The sequence below is a fragment of the Lissotriton helveticus genome, chromosome 2_1 (genome assembly GCF_964261635.1).
Source record: "Lissotriton helveticus chromosome 2_1, aLisHel1.1, whole genome shotgun sequence".
Taxonomy (NCBI): Eukaryota; Metazoa; Chordata; class Amphibia; order Caudata; family Salamandridae; genus Lissotriton; species Lissotriton helveticus.
In genome coordinates this window covers 48259643-48277752 of record NC_136059.1, presented here as the reverse complement: position 1 = coordinate 48277752, position 18110 = coordinate 48259643, and the positions used below count along the sequence as shown (strand labels likewise).

General features: G+C 45.5%; 1 protein-coding gene across 2 annotated transcripts in view; it reads right to left on the bottom strand.

Moving 5' to 3' along the window:
* Positions 1–1899: 1899 nt before the first annotated feature.
* The window catches only part of LOC144817698 (uncharacterized), a 191113-nt gene continuing 174902 nt past the window's right edge, over positions 1900–18110 (bottom strand). Inside the window, exon 4 of one of the 2 annotated variants that reach the window (XM_078674454.1) lies at positions 1900–2764. In XM_078674454.1, the coding sequence (XP_078530580.1) occupies positions 2310–2764 (455 nt within the window). In that variant the 3' untranslated portion in view covers positions 1900–2309. Of the gene's footprint in view, positions 2768–18110 lie in introns of both variants that reach the window. The other variant, XM_078674453.1, reaches the window with a different exon arrangement.

Here is an 18110-nt window from a genome sequence, read left to right as displayed (position 1 = left end):
TGCACTCGCATGGTGGTGTAAGAGGGAGATCAGCCAGTTGAACTGCTGGAAATAACACTGAATAGACGCAGGTACAGATGAAAATTATGGTTTGATAAAAATGATGGGGGGTGTTATTTTGCATTCATTTAGTAGTAGGAAGTTACACAGGGGGTGTTTGTGGTCGAATTTGTTTGCAATGTTTTTTTTTTATTTACAATATGGAGTAAGAAAGGGGTTGGGTTTTTATTAGTTATGGGTGTTTTTGTATTATTTTTCACACCTCAACCTTTATGGACTACCGTTTGCAAAATGGGTCTAGGGACTTAAAAATAGATTTCTGAATGTCACACAATTAATAGTGGTTTTAATTTTAATCTATAGCTACCCCTGGCGAAGAGCTATCCAGCCTGAAATGCAAAGGGTTCAAGTGAATACAGCTGCTCAGGACGAATTGTGTAAGCCCAAGTGCCACAGAAAAATGCCCAGATAGGCTTATTTGTAGCATTGGAAAAAATTGGGAAACATGCAACCTTTTATTTGAACAGGGAAAACAATGAGAAATTGATGAAACAATAAAATATTTGGATGGTCCAACTGAAAATTGAGTTTTTTAAAATACTTCTTTTGAATTGGCTGTGCGACAGGTGGATGGAGCGTAATGTCGCTCCTCATCTATTGACTCACTCCACTACAACCACATCTGGCCTTGGAGCCATGTAAGGGCTGGACTCGCTGTTGGACAGACTGGGAAAGTTGGCTCTGGTGGTAGGCAAGGTCCCTCTAATAGCCACAGAACACTTGATATTGCTTGAGGAGGACAGGTTATGGTTGAATAAATTAACAACACCTGAGAAGGGCATAACAGTTGGTGCCCCCAAAAAAATCAGTGGCTTCCAAAGGCACACATATTGACTATTGGGACTTCTCTTTGGATCAGAAGCGGCACACAGGCAAGTAGTAGTATCTGGATTTTTTACGTCCGAACTTAGGTATCCTTTAACTTAGCCCTGGACTTGCCAGAGAATGGCAAACGTGAATAGAACTGGGGCATGCATTACCACACTAACGTGGATGGGACCTGCCCTGCCTTCTTCTGTTCAGCGAGGTAGAGTTTAGCTTCCCACTTCCTGATGGCCACCAGGTGCATCAGGAAATATTTATGGGAGGACTTTGAAGTCATGTCTGGTATATAGGTACCAGAGGCAGACTTTGTGCAGATCCGTTACCACAATTCGCCTGTGGAAAGCACTACATGGTATACACCTTTCTGCTTTAGAGGGTAGACATTCCTTCACACGGTCATAGTGAGGGTTTGGAAAATCTCAGCAAAAGAACACAGCCTACAGCTGTCCTTTGTATTGCTAAGTACTTACACACATTGAGCCTCTTAACTCTTAAAGAGCCTCATAATGAATGTATGTTCATCAGCAATAGTCCAAGATTGGCCTCACTCTCAGGAGTATCCTTGAATTTGGTTGCACTTCCTTACATGTGTTTCCCGCTACCCCACTCAAGCTACTAGGGTACATGGTGCACAAACAGTATCAACATTTACAAGGAGTTGAGTCTCGAGTATGAGGTACTCTTTGTCTGATCGAAGGCACCCAGCAGCATGGTATTACATCTCTTTAGCTCAACTGCTGGCTGCATCACTTCCTACTTGTATTTCAGAAGTTTTTTGTCCATCCCAACTCCTTTACTATCCTCCAACTTCTCTCCACATTTCTACTTTCTAGATAACAACCACTGCACACGCCATTTGTGTCCAGATTTGTCTATCACCATAAATTACTCATTTCTGATTTACCTAACTTTTCTTTATTCATATTTTCCATTTTTTTGCATCAGTAATATAGCCTTACTGAGCATTTAAGAACAAAGCACTTTATATATTAAATAAACTTTTTGGAACGTATATACGCTGGTTTAATTAAATTGTAATTTTATTAAACTTGTATTAAACTACCAAAAACATTTCAATCAAAAAAGGAGAGAATGTAACATTTTATTCTCAAATTATTTTCTTTTGCAAATATTACCAGAGGTCTTTAATTTAAAAAAAAAAAACACTAGTGCTATTCTGGTTCAAGACTGTACCCTTAGAGTGGCCAACTCCCAAACAATCAAATATTTTCAGATAAAAAGAAAAAAGATAAATAAAAAAATAAGTAACTAACTGCCTTAAGAGACATCTGCTCCAATACTCAACTATAAAGTTCAAGGCACTGCAAGACCCCCACCTATTTTGATAGGTTCATTGTTTGAAGGTTCTCATACTCCTATGCATAACTAGCATATATGAACTGAATACTCGGGTACTTTATAAATTACATGTAGAAACGAGCTGAAGGGCGTCTTTCTCGGTCGCTCCTTCTTGGAACCACTAAGCTGTGGCTACTGGCACGGCGTGATTTACAACTTGGGATTTTACCCTGCCCTACTCCTGCCTCAACTGAGCTATTAGATAAGGAAGTGGAGGCAGTGCTGGGCCCTGGCTCCTGCTGATGGGTGCCTAGAGAAGTCTGAGAAAAAGAGTGATCAGAGACTGAATCTGTAAGGGGTTGCTCCTCCTTTGAGGAATCTTTTCCAACAAACTTCATGATGAGGTCACTTAAATGATTCATCTGCAGAGAGGACTGCTCCACTACAGTGGCTATGCGCTCCACCACCTTCACCATACTGTCCATGCTGGCCACAAGATTTTCCATCATCTCTGCATGTTCCTGGTGCAGAAGGAGCTGCTCATTTGACTGCTGCAGGTTCTGGTCAGGGCTTGGGTCAGCTGCTGAAAGGAGAATTAGGTATGAGAAAGAGGAAGGTCAAGCAGAGAAAAGCTTTCCATACCACCAATTCAACCAGCAAGGCCACCAATTGCAAATAAGCATTTTGTAATGTAGTGAAAGCATCACAAACCATTAGTAGTTTCATGGATTAAGTTAATAATGACTATGCCCATCAAACCTTCGGATATTAGAGTAACAAAAATATTGTATTTCGGCTAATGTTCGTGGTTACCTCAGCTACTTTGATCGTACCAGAAGGACTCTATTACATCCTTGAACAAGACGTTCAAGCAACTTCAAGCCTTCACCTTAAAGCCAATATATTGCACAGCTTTGGAATTATTCCTGATCTCAGGTTATAACCAAAAATCAAAGATAATCAAGCAATCACTTCACAGTACTGTACCAATAAACAGATTGAGACTAGAGTACATATAATCACAGTATTATTATAAATTTCTTTATTCGGTTTTTCACAGAGGAAAACCATAAAAGGATCATTAAAAAGTACAATTTACATGTTTTGCACAGAAATACAAGTTACAAAAATAGGTTCCAAAGAAATTCATATGAAGACAATTTCATGACTTAAAGGAAAAATATCAAAGCATTTCAGTTCGTCGCGATAAAATTCCAAGGAGCTTTTTACAGGTTTTTCCTATGCTTCATAATACATTTTAAGAAATTAAGGACAATGTAACAGACGGATTCAGATTCCAGCATTTGGAGGCGAAGAAATGCAGGCCGACATTGTCTAAGGCCCCAACGCCTCAGTATTGGTATTAGCCAGATTTTCCTGTGTGGATGATAGAATTTACAAAACATGATAACATGTATATTAGACTGGTTAGATTCCCCATCACAGGGACATAAGGGAAGACTTGAGTCCCAGCTGTTATTCACAGGGAAAGCAACCAGTCTAAAAAAAGTATCCAATCTGAATCTTGTCATCAACATTCTCTCATGTGTTGTGACCTGAAGGGTTAAATACGGCTGAATGCCGTAAGTTGTCTGAACCAGGTTCGCATGGAGAACCGAAGGTTTTGACGACTCGGAGATCAAGCTCAATGTCTCTAAATGACGGAGGGCTTGTTGCTTCAGAGCTCTCTTCGGGAGGTCAAGTATGGACTCTGGTTGGAGATAATATTTCTAAAGGCCAAGGTCTTTAAAGAAGTTTCTAATGTAGCAGAGCCACTTTACTTTTGAGGACTGGTCAAGAGCCATTGTATCAGCTACAATTGACTGTGTCAGTGCATTTTTGACAGAAGTCCAAATGCGCCGCCACAGCATCAATGGTTGAATCCTGAGCAAATCCTCTAGGTAGGGAATTCCTAGTTCCAAGTGAGAGGCATAGGTTGAAGCGCCTCTCGGGGTGGCTAAAAGAAATCTTAGGAAAGTGTTTTCTGCTACCTGGAGGGCACTGGTATCCGTGTGTCCCCAGACTCCCGCTCCATACAGGGCAATGGCCTGGCACTTGGCACTATAGATTTTCAATAGCTCCACTGGTGCCCTCCTCCCCAATCTCTGGGAGAAGCTCATCAGTGCCGCCATGGATCTTCTGAACAAATGGCATCTTGTCTCTACTGCTGGCTTCCATGTCAGTCTTTCGTCTATCATGATTCCAAGGTATGGGTACTGGGCAGTTACCTCGAGTTTTTGGTTGTCAAGGTAGATGTCTTTTACTCTTGTTTTCCCAGTACCTGAAATCATGACAAACGTTTTTTTGACGTTCACTTGTAGATCTAGACCGCCCATAAAAGTCGTATATCTATTCAGAGAATTCTGAAGTTCGCGCGGTGTGCGCGCAAGGATGACTGCATCATCCGCATAGAGCAGAGCGGGAATCAGGCGCTGTTTTACACGTGGGAGGTCCTTGGCCCCCCTCAACATCTCTGGCTCCAGGCCATTGGTGTACAATGAGAAAAGAAAGGGGGCCAGGACACACCCGTGCCTGACTCCACGCTCTATTCCAAAAGATGCCGTCAGCTCTCCGTTCAGGCCAAAGCGCACTCTTGCCGAGGCTCTAGAGTAGAGTTCCCTCAGAAAATCTAAAAGGGGGGAATCCACTCCCATTTGCTTTAAGACCGTCCACAGTTTTGAATGCGAAACGCATTCAAAAGCTGCGGACAGGTCTACGTAGACCATATAGACCATATTCTTCTTTGCCTGTATATATTTACCCATAATCAAACTTAGGTTAAGGGCCTGCTCTACCGTTCCGAACCCCTCTCGAAAACCAAACTGGAGATCGGAGATAATGCCTCTCTCCTCACCCCATTGCTGAAGTCGCTCAAGGATTACTCTCCCGACAACCTTGCCGAGCGAGTCCAGCAATGAGATGGGGCGATAGCATTTCACATCCTGGCGCTCCCCTTTTTTAAAAATGGGGACCATTATAGACTTGGTCCAGGAATTTAGCACTCCCACGTTTGCGGCGGCTGTGCACACTCTGGTAAGAATAGGGGCCCAGAGGTCCATATTGTGTTTAAATAGGTCCACTGGGACCCCATCTGGGCCTGGGGCTTTCCCAGTTTTGCTTTTTTCCAGAGCCACTAATAAATCGGGTATGTCAAAAAGCAGCGGAATTGTGTATTGTACTTTTGGAAGTGTGTTGGCAGACCCACCTATGGTTGAAGTGTGTTTAAAAATATTAGTGAAGTGGGCCACCCTTGTTTCCTCGTCGATGGCCTCTTCAATCTTAGGACATTATTATCAGTAAGATAGGGGGATCTAACAGTTCGCCAAAAGGCCTTGCTATTTTTTGAGACGGCGCTCGTATGCAGGGCTTTCCAGAGTTTCTGTTTCAGTTCTTGGGTTCTTAGCTTGCGTTCCCCAGTGTATTGGCGCATGAGGAGTTGGATCTGCCCCGCATCTCTGGGTTTATTATGTAGGGCGAGTTTTAATTTGGAAAGGGCTACGGTGCAGCTGTGATTGAACCACCCTTTTTTCGTAGGATTCTTGGGCATTGGTTTTGCAGTGAGTAGTCCCTTGATTTTCTCTAAAATTTGTCTAAAATTATTTAGGACTTCTTCGTGGTTTATCGAGAGATCCAGGCATTTAATTATGTTGGGATAAGCCGCGTCAACCAGTTTTTTTGTGATTTCATTTGGATTGACTTTTCCCCATTTTATTGTGTAACCATTCTGTTTTCCTAGCTCTAGCTTATTCTGGGCAAGAGTTTTTGCTATTGCTATATTTTGGGGCTTATACTCGGTTAGATAGAGATCCATCCTCAGCGCAAAATGGTCACTCAGTGAGTTGACAATGACCTGGAAAGCTTTAGCTATATCTAGCAATCCAGGAGACAAGAAGATGTAATCGACTGTCGTTTGGTGACCTCTGCCCACATAGGTCGGATGGAGGGAGTTTTGATCCAGACTTGGACGGTTAGCTATTACAAGGTCCAAATCAGAGAGCAGATTGTTCATGGCATTCCCCACCTTGGTGTGTACAAAGTGCACTAATGGGGCCTCGAATTCATCCACTATCCCACAGCAGTGTGATTTCGCCTGTGGGCATGGATGCAGGTTGAAGTCCCCTCCCCATAAAAGATGGGTTACCCCTTGTCCATCCTTCAACTGATATAGTTGAGTTAATCTCTCCTGGATGTTACCCAAAAGAATCAGAAATTGATCTTCCTCTAAGTTGTTATAAGAGTTGACCAAAAGGATAGACTCCTTATTCGCGAAAAAAAGAGAGAGAATTTGACAATTTGGGTCGGAGTAGATAATGGACACTTTTAGATGGTTCAAGGTATTTGCAATGTACGTTATTAGCCCTCCTTTGGGCCTACCTATTGAGCTACGCACGGCTGGGATAAAATACGTTTTATAGCCCAGGAGGTGAAGCTCTGTTGTGGACCATGTCTCTTGGAGGCAAATTATTTTACATGGTTCCTCGATCTTTGGGCGTAAGCCCGCCACATTCCAAAAGAGGGTGGGTATGGGCAGCGTATCAGCTTTTGATGCTGCGGCTTCGATAGTTACCAAGGGGGAGTTCTTATTTTAGGGGTCAGCTCGGGTGAATTAGAGTTAATAAATTCAGTTTCCATTGATGGTCAATCGACCATTTCAAGTCCGCTAAATCTATTACTCAACGGGATGTTATACCAAGAGTCCCAGCGGGGCGGTTCTCTGTGTATCGTCCTCTGCGTATGTGGGCCCCATTCTTCCCAACCTCCTCCCTGGTAACGTGATCCCATTAAATGCCAAGAGTAATCATACTCACGATAACGGGGGCCCCCATATTGTCTGGTGTTAGAAAAATCGACCTGACGGGGGGGTGGTGCAGCCCAGGAAGGGCCATGATCATGAAAAAGGCCATTAGGTTGTCTTAAGGGGTAAAAAAAAAAAAAAGAGAGTGGTTTAATACCTATACCTCCTTTTGCATTCGTGTGGTCCCAGGAGCAGATATAATCTGCTACACGGGGGTCTTCAAACGTAATCACGATGCAATCCCCTGGAATAGTTTTTCTACCTTTGCCCACCCATGGTGTCCTACGTACTGTCAAGATCCTTCCATGCCAAGTTGGAGGCATGGGACGGTTAGTATGTAGCCAGTGTTGTGCCTTGTTTTTCAGGGACCACATAGGTTCCGCATTGTGGTCCGCTAGCTCAGGGACACCAGTCATTACCACTACATAAGGTGATGCGTCCGGTGGCAAATAAACAGGGAATCTAGCCTCCCCGGGTCCTCTAGGAACATTTCTAATAACTATTGGAACCGGAGGGTTAAGGGCCAAAGTTTGGATCGCCGGAGTTTTAGATGTTACTTTGTTTGTTGCCACTGTCTTCAATGCAGGTGTTGTTGTTGTTGACAGGGTCGTAGCTACATTGGTAGTTGGATTCAATGTGCTCTTAGTGTTCGTTGATCTAGGTGTTACAGCCCGGGATACATTCTTATGAGTGATTGCGGGTTTCGAAAGGGTATTTACAGGCTTCAGGGAAGGTTGCTTGTTATGATTGTTTCCTCCCATTTTTTGGGTCCCTGCCGGTTGGTTATGATGTGGGAGGTTAACAAGCTTGGATATCTGAGTCTCCAGCTGCACTAACTTTTGTTCTACTGGTTGCAGGAATAGTTTAAGAAGGTCAGCGATCTTGTTTAACAGCTGTGAATTATTACTATCTATTGATCCCTTACTAGTGGATAGAAAAGTAGGCGATTCCAAATTAATGGGGGTAGGAATTTCATGAACAACATGATGGATCAACGCAGGAACTACTAGCTGTTCTACTCTAGGGGGTGGGTTCTGTGGGATACTAGAAGTATGTTCTGTCACATCAGGGGTAGGGTTTTTCAGATCATTCTTTCTTTTACCTATTGCACCCTCCCTCCTCCCCCTTGCTTGGATTCTTTCCTGTGATGTCGTTTGTGGAAGGCTTTGGGGTAATAGCTCGGGTGTTCTTTCAAGATCTGAGCTTATCTGTGAATCTGAAAGCTGAGAAGCCGACAAATCCACGTTATTGGCAGACTACGTCTGCCCTCACAAAGCACCCTTGGCCCTTCATTATTATTACCAGGTGCGGGTGTTCTAGCGTCTGCCAAATTACCCATGGAGGATCTTTTGGGAAATGCTAAGTCCAGGGAAACCCTTTCCTCCATCAATGATATACTTTGGTCTATGAATGTATTAGCCTTTGTAATAAAGTCATCCATAGGACCTAGCAATTTACCCACGCTACCCGGGGCCTTAGTTTTATTTCCTCTAGTCAACACCATGATACCTAAAAGGTGACAGAAAGGGAAATAAAATGAAAATTAAAGGGGGTGGCCCAGTCCAGTCTCTCCAGTCCTCGAATGGTCTCAACGGCCCGCCCTTTGCCCGGGCTGAGACCCGGGCTGAGACCCGTGCGCGTCCCGCGTGCGCGGACACCAATAGGTTTAAATAGGGGAGTTGGGGGCGGGAAGAGACACCAGGTGCGCTGTGATCTTGAAGCGCTAGGCACCCTGGGTCTCGCAGTCCCGGCCCCGGCAGCGTCAGCGGTAAGCCCTGAGTGAAGAGGTCCTTGTAGTTCAGAATACAACACGGAGTCCTTAAAACGATTAGAAAACCAAAGCCCAGCAAGGGATTCCCTGACAGAGGCTGCGAGCGGCTCCCGCAGAGCGGGGGCCGTGAGCCGTTTATAGCCGCGGGGGAGCTGGGGGCGGGAAGAGACACCAGGTGCGCTGTGATCTTGAAGCGCTAGGCACCCTGGGTCTCGCAGTCCCGGCCCCGGCAGCGTCAGCGGTAAGCCCTGAGTGAAGAGGTCCTTGTAGTTCAGAATACAACACGGAGTCTTTAAAACGATTAGAAAACCAAAGTCCAGCAAGGGATTCCCCGACAGAGGCTGCGAGCGGCACAGTATGAAACAAACACTTGTAAGTAAATTGCACCAAAGTCCAAATCTGTAGTTCTTATAGCTGCAGGGGAATTTCTTGCTCCTTTTGCAAGTTTGAACCAAAGGGGATAGGAACCGTTGGAGAATACTTTGCAAGGCTATCCTCAGTGCCAAGCAAAAGCCCAGCCTTTCTGCATTCTCAGATCAGAATGAAACTCTTGTCCATCATTTTACCAGTATGCTTGCATTCTGCTCCCAGTCTATATGGAGGGCATGCCCAGCCTTAATCCTTCATCTGGGAGTAATGTAAAAGAAAACAAGTTACTTACCTGTAAATTTGGTTCTCCGGTATTGATAACTTTCATAGATTCCCATGGCTTGCATCATTCCCCGTCGTCGGAATGGGAGTATCGGTAACAAAATAACATAGCAGTAGGTACAAAAGAGTTCCCCTTACCCTTCCTTGCTCCATCCACCTTGTCCCCTATGTTCTTTAAATGCTTTTCTTGATACTTATGTAACTTTTAACTGATGTAAATTGCAACATTATTGTTCCTCATGTGAAGCGCTCCGATTCCTTCGGGTCTAGCCAGCGCTATATAAAACTCATTAATTAAATATGTTCCCATTTAGTACTCTTTATCTCTTTGTCTACTTCCCTAGCTCCTATCCCCTCTCCCCTGAATCTCTCCCCTTGCCTGCTACTCTGCCTGCCCCCTGTCCTTTGTGCCCTTGACTAAGCTCTCCTTCTCCCCCCTTGTTTGGGAAAGATCCAATATTTATACTCTGGAGTCTCAGCGAACCCGCTGAGAGAGTCCACTGTGCCAAGGGAAGCCACTGACAGCTGAGGTATGGTATGGCACCCCTTGCCAAAGCACTCCCTCTCCCCTTTTTGGGGAAAGATCCAGTTTGTAGGCCTTGGAGTCTCAGAGACCACTCTGAGAGAGTCCACTGCGTAAAGGGAGCCTCTCGCAACAGAGATAGGGAAGTGATACCACTTCCCCTGGGATCACAGCTTACTGGACTTTGGACTTTGCTTTGACCCGTCTACCGGTTTGTGTACCCGTCGCCCTTCCCCTTCTTTTTCCATGCTGTGTCTCTCACCCTCCCCTCCTCTTTCCCGCCTTCGTTATCTGTCTACTTCCCCTGCTCCTACCCCCTCCCCTGAATCTCTCCCCTTGCCTGCTTTTCCCCTTACATATTTGTGCTTATCGTTTATCTCGATCTTACTTGGCCTACTGCAGTGTCTTCTTGTGCCGAGGTTTCCAGGCAGTATTGTCTCGTGAAGGTGTGCGCGCTGCTCCAAGTTGCAGCCCTGCAAATGTCTTTAATCTGAAGTCCCGCAAAGAGAGCCATAGAGGAAGCCATGGACCTTGTCGAGTGTGCTCTAACTCAGCCTTGCAGAGGCTGGCCCGCTGCAGAGTGACAGAACTGTATGGCACTGGAGATCCATCTAGCAATACCCTGCTTAGACAGGGGTAACTTTGCGGGGAGCACTAAATGCGATGAATAATTGAGAAGATTTTCAAAATCCTTTAGTACGGTCCAGATAAGATTTCAAGCATCGCTGCACATTCAGCAAATGAAGAACCCTGTCTGCCGGCGTGGACGGTTGAGTAAAGAAAGCCTTGAGAATCACTAGTTAATTTAAATGAAAGTCTGAAGGCACTTTTGGTATGAACCTTGGATTAGTCCTTAGAATTACTGTATTTCTTTTGAATTGAAGACATGGCTCCTGTATTGTGAGAGCTTGCAATTCTTCAATACGTCTTGCAGAAGTGAGAACAAGAAGAAGTGCCAGTTTCCACGAGAGGAATTTCATATCTGTACGATGAATCGGTTCAAAGGGATGTTTCATCAGCTGCGTGAGAACCGGAGGAAAAACTCGAAACAGACCCTTGAGAAACTGTTTGACAATTCTGGATGCCCAGAGAGAAGGTCCAGATGCAGTGCGCCTGTAGCGAGAAACTGCTGCTAGGTGAACCTTTATGGACGAATGAGCCAATCCTGCCTTAGGCAAGGACAGGAGATCAGTAAGAACCTGATGAGGCTGAGATGAGAAAGGGTCAACACCTTTCTCCTGGCATCAGATGCAAAAGTGTTTCCATTTCAAACGGTAAGTCTTGTTAGTGGAAGGAGCTCTAGCCTGAGAGAGAACATCTCTTATTTCGTCTGAGAGATTAAGGTTTAGGAACTCTCGCTGCTCAGGAGCCATGCTGACCGCTGTAAGGAACGAGGGTCCGGATGCCAGATCTGACCTAGGACATCGTGAGAAGATCCGGGATCACCCGCAAAGGACGTGGAGGGGCCAGAGAAAGGAGGTGAAGCTCCATGAACCAAAACTGCCTCTGCAAAGCTGGAGCTATTAGGATCATCCTGCACGGTTCTGTCTTGATCTTCTTGAGCAGTCTGGGAATCAAAGGAATGGGGGGGAAAGGCGTACACAAATGCTCTTGACCTGGCTATCGAAAGCGCATTCCCCTAGCGTTCCTCGATGGTGTAGCCTGCTTGCGTACAAATTACATTTTCTGTTCACCGGGGTGGCAAAGATCTTTTGAGGGTTCGCCCCACCGATGGAAAATCTCCTCCAAGACCGTCTGGTTTAGTTCCCATTCGTGGCTGACTGACGAAAGCCTGCTGAGCCTGTCCCGTTTTCGTTTAACACTCCTGGTAGGTGTTCTGCTTGTAGCGATATTCTGTGAAGGATCGCCCATTCCCAAATTTCCTGGGCCTCCTGCGACAACGGAAGAGATCTGGTGCCCCCTTCCTTGTTTATGTAGTGCATGGCCAAGGTATTGTCCTTGCGGACGAGAACCGCTGACCCCTGCAATCGTGGAAGAAATGCTTGCAACGACAGACGGATCGCTCTGAGCTCCAGGAGGTTGATGTGAAGAAGGCGGTGCTGGGGCAACCAATGCCCGCTTACATGTAAGTTCTGAAGCACCGCACCCCAGCCCTCCTGTGAGGCATCTGTCGTTACCACTTGAGGAGCTGGATTGCTTACGAAGGATAGAGCTTGGGATAGGTTCTCTTCCTTTGTCCACCAGAAAGCTGCGTTTCTCATTGCCACAGTAATTGCCACATTGTCGTCAAATGAGTTGTGAACTTGCTGCCATTGCATGTCTAGTTGCTCCTGAAGAGATTGCATTCACAATCTGCAGTGGGGTATCAGAGGAATGCATGAAGAAATCACTCCTAGCAGGGATTTGTAACGGCGTACTGAAAGACACTTTCTTTTTCTCAACAAATGTGCCGTAGACCTCAGTTTTTCTTGCCTTTCGAAGGATGGAGAAGCCTTGCTGAGAGTCGTTTCCAGGATAGCCCCAAGAAACCGTGTTGTCCTGGAAGGGAAGAGAGACGACTTCTCCCTGTTGAGAGTGAGGCCCTGATTCCTGATCAGAGTCGTACATGCCTTGACCGTTTCCACCGCTGCCCCCTGGATGAGGCCTTCAGTAACCAGCCGTTGAGGTATGGGAAAACCTGAAAATGCTGTTTCCTTAGGAAAGCTGCCACCGGTGCCAGCACCTTGGTAAAGATCCTCGGGGCAGAGCAAAGTCTGAAGGGTAAAACTTTGAATTGGAAGTGGCTCTTGGCTACTGTGATTCGAAGAAAACTCTTGTGGGCTGGATGAATGGGTATGTGAAAATAAGTATCTTCGAGATCAAGAGTGGCCATGAAATCTCCCGGATTGAGGAGACGTAAGATATCCTGGAGAGAGACCATCAGAAAGGATTGAGAAATGAGATAGGTGTTTAGCTCCCTGAGATCTAAAATGGGGCACCATTTCTCCAGCGTCTTCTTGACCAGGAAAAACCTGGAATAGAAACCTTCTCCCTTTTGTGAAAAAGGCACTAGCTCTACAGCTCCCTTGAGGAGCATCTGATTAACTTCGAGCCGCAAGAGACGCAGATGTTTTGAATGCATGGCAGCAGGGGGCTTGGAAGGTGGTATGTGAATAAAATCCAGAGTATGGCCCTCTTGAATGATGTTGAGCACCCAACGGTCTGATGTTATCAGTTTCCAGTTGTGGAAGTATTGAGACACCCTGCCTCCCACAGATGTTAATGGGGAGGTGGGTCCAGCAGGCAGAGTCAGAGTGCCGCTATTGCCTGTTGGAAGTGTCACGTCCCTGGAGATTCGGTTTTCCTCTAGCTTTGGACCTAGAGAAAGACTGGGTCTGGCCTTGTTTCTGCTGGTTAGAAGGCCGATACGAATGAGGCGTTGACCCATAAGAAGAGTACTGGTGTTGTTGGTACGAACCTCTAAGAAGTAGTACTCTTTCCTCTGGCCCCCCTGAAAGGAACCTTCCGATACTGAAGAGTACCGAGAGACCTAGCCGTCTCCGTATCCTTTTTTATGTCCTGGAGGGCATCGTCGATATGCTTGCCAAACAATACCTCACCTTCAAATGGGAGGTCCAGAATCTTGTTTTGGACCTCCGGCTGGAACCGGCTGGAACCATGTCGCCCTGAGCCATCCTTGGCGACGAAGACCGCTGCCCCTGCCAGCAAACGGAAAGTCGTAGTGGCAATATCCATGGCACAGTCTATCACCTCTACCGATGTAGCCTCTCCCTCCTGCAGGATCTTCTTGGCCTCCGTCTTAGACTCCTGTGGGAGTTGATCCAAATATGGTGATATGATCGCCAAATGTGGTGCGATCTATCTGCCAAAGATTGCCAACGCATTCGCTGCTCACACCAGAAGAGAAAATCTCTTCCCCGCATTATCAAGGCGCCTGCCCTCTTTATCAGGAGAAGTTGTTACGGGTGCAGAAGGTTTATGTGACTTTCTCTACGCCGCCTGCGATATTACTGAATCTGGTTTCGGCTGACCAATTAAAGACGCCGGGCTATCCTCAGGAGCTTTCTACTTCTTTTCCAGGCGTGGCAAAACTGGAATCACCGTATCCGAGTTCTTCATTGCCTTCAAACCCTCGTCCCAGACATGGGTGACAATGGGAATGGACCCGATTACCTTCCTGTAGGGCTCCTTAAAATCATAGAGGAAGCACTCTGTTTATAAACGTATCAGACAAAGGAAGGGTTTTTATATTTCAGAGTAGCACCTGGGCGCTCTGCCAAAAGTGGACGCAAATAAGTATTTAGAACAAAGTGATAACATGGTGTAACTGGGTGAGCGGAAAAGACCCTCTAACCACTCAAAAGTGTGTCGGAGAAACCGCCAAACGGGACATATATGTAACAAAATACCCTATACACACAACGGAAAATCTACTTAAGTCGTATCAGTGTACAAACAAGTCTTTCTCGTTGGGTATCACACTTTGGAACACGGCGACCCGGGAAAGGAGAGACCGGTGAATTGTACTACTAAGAAACATACTGACGAGGAGTTATCCGCTCCAGGAGCATATTGTAACTCTTCACCCGGGCCCACGGTTCTTTGAAAACACGAGCTGTGTTAACCTCTACATTAGAAATTTTGAAATCTACACAGTGGCAACAGTATAATTTTGTACGACGTTTACATTTGCACGAATACAGACGCCTTTGAATATATTTCCTCTTAGCTCGCCATCTCAAGGATTTTGCGCATTAGGTCACGGTGATAGAGCAAGATTTCGCATCGCGACTTGCTCGAGTCAAGAACCTCGAAAATCTATTATAATCCCGTAACTTCAATTGTTTGTTTTACTAATTTTATGTATTTTGAATGTGCGTGGGTATCATAGAGATGCTTGCTTATGTGTTTTACTAATACGATTAATTCTTGTCCCTAAAATGGCCGCTGCTTGACTTTCCTCTTCTGCGCATGCGTCATTCACACTCACGTGACTTTGCCTAGAGATAGTTTTGGAGGGAAAGGGTGCGCATGCGTAATAGCCTTTCCCTGTATTAACGTGGTGAAGCTTGTGCTGTTGCTCTCGTGTCGTTATATATTGCACTAATATTTAAATTGCATAGTATATTTTTATGATGATAAACGTGAAGAACGAAAATATGACATAATGCCTTCGTTTATTTCCATGTACTAATTTGTTTTCACTTACTTTTCATGTATCCTCGGCACTGAGGGGTGATGGGGCTAGGGAGTCCATCTTGGAGGGCACTACTGCGCCGAATCAGTCGATGGTGCGGTGGCATTGAAACCAAGCCAAAGAAGGTTGATGCCAGAGCCTGCATGGGAAGATGCACCTTCACCCAGCGAGAAAGCCTAACTTGTACCCTATTTGAATACATTGTATATCTTTCCATTGTATTCCCTGCGACTTCTCGTGGGAACCCAAAATCTTGCTAGGCGGCACCTTAGGATGCAAAGTAGGCCTTAGAATAGTCTGTTCTGATTGGTGTGTTAACCAAATCCTACCTTAGGACCAATCCAAATTGGGGATTCTGACACTTTGCAACATTTGGGGGGTGGTACCCTGTCCCAAAACAGTATATCTAGCCTAGGTTTAGCTAGAGAAATTGTCCGACTTGTCTGAATAGCTGACCTGTCACTGACCCAACGCACTCAATAGGTGACTTGATACAGAGGTGCTGCGGAGCTCTCTGTCCGAAATTTGACCATAGACTCTGTAGGTTTTACTAAAACTTAAGTGCTGGCGGAGCACTTTTGCTGGGAGTTCGCTGACCCAATCGGGGTTCTGATCGATAGCTGCAGAGAGTGTGGAGCGCAGGCGTTGCTTCCGAACTGCGGGTGCTGGTCGTATCCTGGTGGTCCTGTCCTGATCCTAATCTGGGTTTCCTGTCCTGTCCTGGGGTGTCCATTCTGCACCTGCTGTCCCACTGAGGGTTATCTTTCCTTGAGGGTTTTCCTGTCCTTAACTGACCCGTGGCCAGGGTTGGTTTTCACACCAGTCTAGGTAAATATCGCTCTGAGTTCTTAAACTGCACCTTTCTATTTTTCTGTCTTTGCTTCAATAAAGACATACCCTTTGCATATGTTAATTTTCCATGTTTTTTCTCTGCAAATCATTGCATCTCATTAAAGTCATTTACAGTTTGCATTTCATAGCATGTGCCTATGTTCCCCTGTCTTTTTAGTATAAATCTTTCCATACTGTTTATGAATTAAATATGTTTTACAAATTTCTCTTAAATACTGAATCGAAGTAATAACGTTAGAATTATAGCGTGTTGCACTTTTCTACCCTTCCATAGATGTATAGGTTTCCCTAGTGTCTTTTCTCTCGAAATATGACCCAATGATAAGATCCTAATACGTGCATAAAATTCCTAGCATTAAGTACACTCCCTCGAATTTCATTTCCGTTATCTCTGAATTCCCTCATTATAGGGTTAGATGGTTACCTGTATACTCTTCCTATATGGTTATGTGCTCTTCGTTATTCTGATTATAGATTGCCTCATTACTATAAACTGTATGATTGCAGAATCTGAAATTTAAGATAAACTTTTACAACTTCTCAAACTTCTCAGTTGTCCGTGGTCATTTCATGAAATAAAGTATAAAAAGTTGGGTTTGTATTTTGCTGCCTTTCCTTTTACAGCTAGCTCCCTGACCCATCGTGGTCATAGGTACCCATAACGGTGGATGGTAAGTTGGGTACACTGGAAGTCATCGAAAGGGAACTCACAATTATTGGTAGTAGATTGTGTGGTCATCTGATCAATGTATATGATAAAGTAAAGTATATGGGCCCGAAGCCAGAAGTGGCGAAATTATTGGTCGGGTGACCCGCGATCTCTAGCAACGGGCCCTGCCGGGTCGGAAATATCACCGGTGGAGCGACCTCCCTTTTCTAGTCATGCTTGGATTACAGCCCTGAGGATTCGCGGAATTACTTTTTCAAACGTGATGAAACACGTGTCGGCTGCCTGGTTCTGACAAAATTAAAGAACTGAACTGTACTGATAACGTATGAGAAAGACTGGTTTGTTTCGGTTTGCTTGGTTCATTTGTATATATGTATCTACACTGATACGACTGAAGTAGATTTTCCGTTGTGTGCATAGGGTATTTTGTTATATAGAAGCACTCTGTTTAAACAGAAGGCATCGGAAGCTTGAATCTACTGGAGGCTCTCTCCATCAGCTTGTGAAATCCCCCAATGTCCGCCGGGGGGTAAGCCACTGGGTCCGGAGTAGGTGACGCTGCATCTAGGATCACATAATCATCCCACTCTAAACCTTGGTTAGACCTGTTGCCATCATCCTATTCCTCGTCCGAGGAATCATCTTGAACATCCTGGACCAATGGAGGTATACTTGGGCCAGGTGTCTGCGGCCGAGAAAGGACCTGGGATGGTTCTCACGGAGAAATCAACGTAGAAGCCGATGGTGCAGGTACAGCCTGTACTGCAGAGAAAGAAGAAGCAGGAGGAGGAGCCTGAGAAAACCTTGCCGTATAATCCTGCAACATGCCATGAAGATCTGCCAGAGGGAAGAAGGAACTGAAACCATTTCCGGGCCTGCGCTTTCCTGCCGATGATAGGACTGCTGGTAAAAGCACTCATGAAGGTATTCGCCCTCAGGATCAGTCTCTTGGCATTTCACTAACAATTGTGAAGGACTATGTGCATAGTCAATAGAGTCCCGATCATCCCCATCAGAATCCTCTTCTTCCTCAAGCAACAGTGCGGGAGTAAAGGGGTAACCCTCCTTGGAGACGTCGTATCCGGAGTTATCCTCTTTATGAAAATGGTAATCCTATCCGTTGACGAAGATGTCATCGACGGAACCGTCGGGGATGGGGTTGCCAGCGAGACCATCGTCGACGAAAGATCCATCGTCGACGACGAGATGGGCGTCGTTGACACTGCCGTCGACGAGACTGTCATCAGTTCTGCCGTTGTCGTAGTAGCTCTAGTCGCCGACACCGTCGTCGCCGCTGTCATCGTAGACACCTTCGTCGTCGCCGCCGACACCTTCGTCGACACTCTCGTCGTCGTCGCTGTAACTATTGTCGACGCTCCCGTTCTCTTCCAGGGGTAGCCTCATCATAGTCATAAGCATTAGAATATTCCCGCCCATGCGCGGGACCCCGGAAACACCATATTATATGTGCCCTACATATATATAACCATATACATATATAAATAT